Source organism: Colobus angolensis, unplaced genomic scaffold (assembly GCF_000951035.1).
Source record: "Colobus angolensis palliatus isolate OR3802 unplaced genomic scaffold, Cang.pa_1.0 Scaffold310, whole genome shotgun sequence".
Taxonomy (NCBI): Eukaryota; Metazoa; Chordata; class Mammalia; order Primates; family Cercopithecidae; genus Colobus; species Colobus angolensis.
In genome coordinates this window covers 3,450,751-3,456,750 of record NW_012116378.1, presented here as the reverse complement: position 1 = coordinate 3,456,750, position 6,000 = coordinate 3,450,751, and the positions used below count along the sequence as shown (strand labels likewise).

At 45.2% G+C, this 6,000-nt stretch overlaps 1 protein-coding gene across 3 annotated transcripts in view; it reads left to right on the top strand.

The window, feature by feature from the left end:
- TBL1X (transducin (beta)-like 1X-linked) overlaps positions 1 to 6,000 on the top strand; it is a 260,115-nt gene that overhangs the window by 231,957 nt on the left and 22,158 nt on the right. For all 3 annotated transcript variants that reach the window (XM_011950906.1, XM_011950905.1, XM_011950907.1), the window contains 5 exons: positions 133 to 265; positions 664 to 805; positions 1,715 to 1,778; positions 1,888 to 1,985; positions 5,911 to 5,971. In XM_011950906.1, the coding sequence (XP_011806296.1) occupies positions 133 to 265; positions 664 to 805; positions 1,715 to 1,778; positions 1,888 to 1,985; positions 5,911 to 5,971 (498 nt within the window). The remainder of the gene's footprint in view (positions 1 to 132; positions 266 to 663; positions 806 to 1,714; positions 1,779 to 1,887; positions 1,986 to 5,910; positions 5,972 to 6,000) is intronic.

The following is a 6,000-nucleotide window of genomic DNA, read 5'->3' as shown; positions in this document are numbered from 1 at the left end:
AAAACAAAAGGGATCATCAGAGGTAGTATTACTTAGTACATAAAAACAAATATTTCTGGAAACAAAAGCGCCCTTTAAGTGTGTTTCTCTTGTATTGGTAAGCCATTTGTCTCTTTGTGTTTCCTGTAACAGATAATCACGCGAAGCCAATGGAAGTAGATGGAGAGGTTGAGATTCCATCCAGCAAAGCCACAGTCCTTCGGGGCCATGAGTCCGAGGTGTTCATTTGTGCCTGGAATCCTGTCAGTGATTTGCTAGCTTCCGGGTAAGGATGTCAGGATGGGGGCGCTCCAAAGTTGGGGAGATGGGAGATGCGGGCTGCTTGCTCTTCTCTGGAGTTCTGCCTTAAGGAACACACACTCCCCTTCTTACCCCAGTGTGGGCAGACCGAGGAATGGGTGGCTCCATGAGCCACTTCTCTACATGTCTCCTATTGTGGAGAAGCCGTAGTTCCAAGTCCTTTTCTTCATGTGGTGATGAGGAACACAACAGCATTTAAAATTACCAAATGCAAAGATGGCAAGGAGGGAAACAGGGATCCAGAGGTATGAAAAAGACAGAAGAGCACGGCCGACAACGCCATCTGGCCAGAGAGTAAGCTGTGGAGAGCTTCTTATCCCGTTTGAACCAAACGCCAGAGGCTCCTGTGTTTTTCTTCTGCAGATCCGGAGACTCAACTGCAAGGATATGGAACCTGAATGAGAATAGCAGCGGGGGCTCCACCCAGCTCGTGTTGAGGCACTGTATACGAGAAGGGGGCCACGACGTCCCCAGTAACAAAGATGTCACCTCACTGGACTGGAATGTAAGCATCTTCCACCCCCTGGGCACTTTGAAATTGGTAAAATCAGCCAGCCACCAGGGGAGGACTGCAGCGATGGAGCTCATGCAGACATAGGAGGCAGGTGGTCCCGTGTGCTCAGCCCCACTCTAATGGGCTGCCAGAGAGGTGCTCTTCGCTTCTTTTTTTGTGTGGGCTTTCTTGTTTTGAGACAGAGTCTTGCTCTGTTGCCCAGACTGGAATGCAGTGGTGTGATCTCAGCTCACTGCAACTTCTGCCTCCTGGGTTCAAGCGATTCTCTTGCCTCAGCCTCCCAAATAGCTGGGGTTAACAGGCTCACGCCACCACACCTGGCTAATTTTTGTATTTTTGGTGGGGATGGGGTTTCACCATGTCAGCCAGGCTGCTCTCGTACTCCTGACCCAATGTGATCCTCCTGCCTCGGCCTCCCAAAGTGCTGGGATTACAGGCATGAGCCACTGCCCCCGGCCAGTCTTGGCTTCTAAGAGGTATTAACAAGGCTGCATTTGACAGGCAGCGAGCTGTGTGTTCGGTAGCCGTATCTTTGCATGTGAGCATGCCGTAGCAAAATGAGCCTGTGACCTCGTGGCGGGAAGGTAGGCTGGGAGCCCCCGAGGTAGTTCTCCTGGAGAGATACGATGTGCAGCCCAGGAAAGGTGACTCTCCACCTTGGGATTTCAGCACCAGGTATTCTGTGCATTGACACATGGGATGCACACAGTTTGGCTGCTTTTTATTTTCTACAAGGTTTCACGATAACTTTCAGCATGACATTTTTAATTCTGTCATTAAAGAACACACAGTGGCAAATGGTTCCAGTGTAGCGGGATCCTGGGAGAGGCTCTTTGAGCTGCTTTGGTGCTGCCACTCCTAAGTCGTTTTTGTGTGTTTCTGTCTCTTTCTGGCCCTCAGACCAATGGAACACTCTTGGCTACAGGTTCATATGACGGTTTTGCAAGAATATGGACAGAAGATGGTGAGTTCTGTGTCCCTCATGCTGAGGTCGGGTAAGAGGAGTTGCCGAACTTAACCCTTGAGTGAACAGACCGTGACATTGCAGTCAACATGTTTCTTTTTACTAACAGGTAACCTGGCCAGCACCTTAGGCCAACATAAAGGCCCCATCTTTGCCTTGAAATGGAACAGAAAGGGGAATTACATTTTGAGTGCTGGTGTAGACAAAGTGAGTATTAGCGTAAAATATATCCCTTTGATCTACAGCTGGTTATATATTTTTAATCTCAAAATAACGTCGTGGTTTCTTGGAACTCTTAGGCTTTGTATTTCCCCTTAAGAAACGAAAAGGATTTGTTTAGGCTTTGTTTTTGTGGTTTTGATCTTTCTGTTAATTTGTAACACATCATGTCTTAATATATTCTGTCCTGCAGACCCTTGTGCAAAGCTTCCTTTTATTTGAGGTACATGGTTCAGTGGTAGAGAGGAAAATCTCCACACTGCATTTGTCGGTTGCTGGAAGGAGCCACTTGGTATGGGGTGTGGCCCGCGTGAACTTTCACCCACTGAGGGGCGAGTAGCACAGGCTGTGTGTGTTCTTCAGGCTTCAGCTTTCCTCGTTTGATAAACTGCTGCTTCCCACCATAGACTCCAGATTTCTCTGAGCAGCAGTCAAGCAACCTGGCTACAAGGGCACACTCTCCCGATGGCCCACAGAGTGAGTTTAGAATTGGCTTGCTCTGCACCTGTGCAGGGCTGCAGGGAGACACGGTGGCGTTAACTCCAGGTGCATTTAAAACCCATCAATGGGGTGGGAACCCAAGGGCAAAGAGTAAGGAGATGCAGACTTCATCCCAGGCCTGAGTCTGATTCAGCCAGAAACCTCAGCCTCTATGCATTTCACTTCCCTCACTTGTCCAGCGACAGGGCTGGCTGCAGTCATGACTCCAGACAGCCTTCGTGGAACAGTTGTGCCTTCCCGAGACTCAGCAGGAATTCTAAGTCATGGCTTTGGAAAAGAAGCGTATTATCTAGAATTGAAAAAAAAAAAAATGTGTTTTCACATCAGTTTGTGTTTCTACAACAAATGGAAACATTGCCTGAATACTGGATGCTCGGGCCTCCACAAACCTTTGCATTTTGTGATGATTTCAGGATAACTTGAAAACTTACTAAGTCTTGAAGTTCGAGACCAGCCTGGCCAACATGGTGAAACCCAGCCTCTACTAAAAACGCAAAACTTAACCGGGCATGGTGTCAGGCACCTGTAATCCCAGACACTTGGAGACTGAGGCACGAGAATCTCTTGAACCAGGGAGGCAGAGGAGGTTGCAGTGAGCCGAGATTGCATCTCTGCACTCCAGCCTGGATCTGGAAGAAGAGTGAGACTCTGTCTCAAAACAAAACAAAACAAAAAACCTTACTAAGTCAGAGCTTTCTATTCTTTCTAGTTCTGAAAGTTATTATAAAATGATAGACTTGGCTGGGCGCAGTGGCTCTTGCCTGTAATCCCAGCACTTTGGGAGGCCAAGGCAGGCAGATCACCTGAGGTCGGGAGTTCGAGACCAGCCTGACCAACATGGAGAAACCCCATCTCTACTAAAAATACAAAATTAGTCAGGTGTGGTGGTGCCTGCCTGTAATCCCAGCTACTCGGGAGGCTGAGTCAGGAGAATCATTTGAACCCGGGATGTGGAGGTTGCGGTGAGCCAAGATCGTGCCATTGCACTCCAGCCTGGGCAAGAAGAGCAAAACTTTGTCTCAAATAAATAAAATGATAGACTTGACCTCTGAACATCATCCCACTTTTGGAGAAATTGCTAAATTAAATAATTGCATTTGGCAAACTGTGGCCCACACAGGCCAAGCCTGGCTCCTCACCTGATTTTTAATTTAAATAAAGTTGTATTGGGACACAACCACACCCCTTTGTTGAGACTTCTCCTTGGTTGCTTTCATGCTACAGTGGCAAGATGAGCAGTTGCAAGGGAGACCGGATGGCCCTCAAAGCCTGAAATTCCTACTACCTGGCCCTTAACAGAAAAAGTTTGCCAAGTCCTGCACTAGGGTATAGCTAGGTCAACAAATCATTCATTCATAATTGCTCTCTCTCTTTTAAGCCAAGAAACCTTTCTTTCAGACTTAGTAGCCTGGTTTATGATATTTTAAAAGCTGAGTTGCTGTGGTTGACACATAAACGTTCTTATGTAGCTGCTATCGGATTTTTGCCAAGATGTTCTAATTCAAGTAACATGCATATGCAGCACTTTGCTGTGCATTCAGTAGGCTCTCAGTAATTGCTGCTTGAGTTATTAAAATAACTCATGAAAATGACAGCACTTTTCTTTATCAAGCACTTCACTACTGCGTGTGTTAACCCATCCAGTACTGCCAAGATAGGAGGCAGGCACGAGTAGGATCACTCCCATTCTATAGAGGATGAACTGGAGGCCCAGAGAGGGTTATTAGTTTGCCTAGGGACACACAGCTGGTGCAGAGTGCAGAGGGATGGGAACTCAGGCCCTGGTCACCGGTAACTACTGCCCTTTAACTTCCGTAGAATTCTAAATAGCTGTTTGTTAAATAGCCGGCCTCCTTCCTACCTGGAGACTGTTAACATTCGTGATTGCTTTTCTCACTGACTATCAGTCTTAACTCCACCAGGTGATGGACTATGTGATCAGTGAAAATGCATATGTGGAATGATGTTAGTCTCTTGGGCTGGGTGCGATCCGCTATCATTACTTAGTCAACCACAGCAAGAGTGAGAGTAATGTCCTTGTACCTAACCCTCGGGGAGAAAATGTAACTTTGGGCATGCTGGTGTTGACCAACACAGAGTGACTAAAATGTATGTCACATTCTTCAGATGTTTGCATAACTGTTTTCTTTTGTCCAATGTATATTTAACATAAATATCAACTAAGAGACCCAGTCACTGATGTAATATGTGAAATGGTATCAGAACTGTGAGTTTATATATTCTCTGCAGTGTTAGATTTGTTTTTGCGTGGCTAAATTAAGAAGAGTTACACCCCACCAAAGAAATGTTAATTGGTCTAGAACTGATCCAAAACCCAGGAGTACCAAGTTTCAAAGACAGTCACTGCTTGCTTTCCTCTGAAAATGTCCACAGTCAACACAAAATAGAACTCTTTCTTCTTAAAGCAAAATCTTGACTGAGTGTCACCAACAGAGAGGTGTAAAGTTTCCAATTAAGTTGAAAATTCCAGTTGATGAAGATGTAACTCCAATGCTATTCATTGAGCTGGTTTTCTAAGTATCTTCCTAGCATCAGTAAATTAATAAAAAATTCATGATTTCCTTTGTTTTCCAAGGGAGAACTCACCTTTCTACTTACTGTTAGACCAATACATTGGTGCCTGGCCCCAGTGCAAGCCAATGGCTCTGCCATGTCTAGTGTCCCTGGTTCATGGAGGGATGAGCAGAGGCATTTTTAGAAATGCTTGTTTCTGCAGCCCTTCACTTGGAAAAATGCCACAAAGATCTTTAGAGATGCTTTGTTCCAGGTTTTTCAACAGTTTTTGGCATTTGGGGATGAGGAGGAATTCCTACCAATTTTGGTAGTTCTTGCACGTATTGGTTAGGGATGCTCTGTCCTTAAACCCTTTTATGCCTAGTGTTCCATTGTCGGAATGCTAAGCATGTGGGAGTTATTTATATCCTACTGCTCAGGGTCATTGCCAAGGTCTGATTGCAAGAATTCAAAAAATTGCAACCTCAGGCATAAATGAGTTAAGGGAGATGCCCGCATATGTGGCTGATGGGTTCATCAAGCATGGCTATCCAGATTGCTAAGTTTGAAACATGCTGTATTTTAATGATGTGGTATGGGAGAAAAAGAAGGCAAATATCCCAGCAAGGTTTTGATACTGATTACATGTTGAAATGGTAATATTTAGGGGCATACTGGAGTTAAATATAATAGATTGCTAATGAATTTTACCAGTTTCTTTCTTCTTAATTGTGGATCCTAGAAAATTGAAACTAGCCCATAAGGCTCACTCTCTATCTCTATCGGACAGTGCGGATTTATAAGGAGAAGGGCTGACTGTCTTTTCTTGGATGATCAATGTTTCCAGAGAAAACTGCGAGAAGAGTTACTAACTCTTTCCTTTGTTTGCCGAGCACAGACCACAATAATTTGGGATGCCCACACAGGAGAAGCCAAACAGCAGTTTCCTTTTCATTCGGGTGAGTTTTTTTGTTTGTTTTTTTTTTTG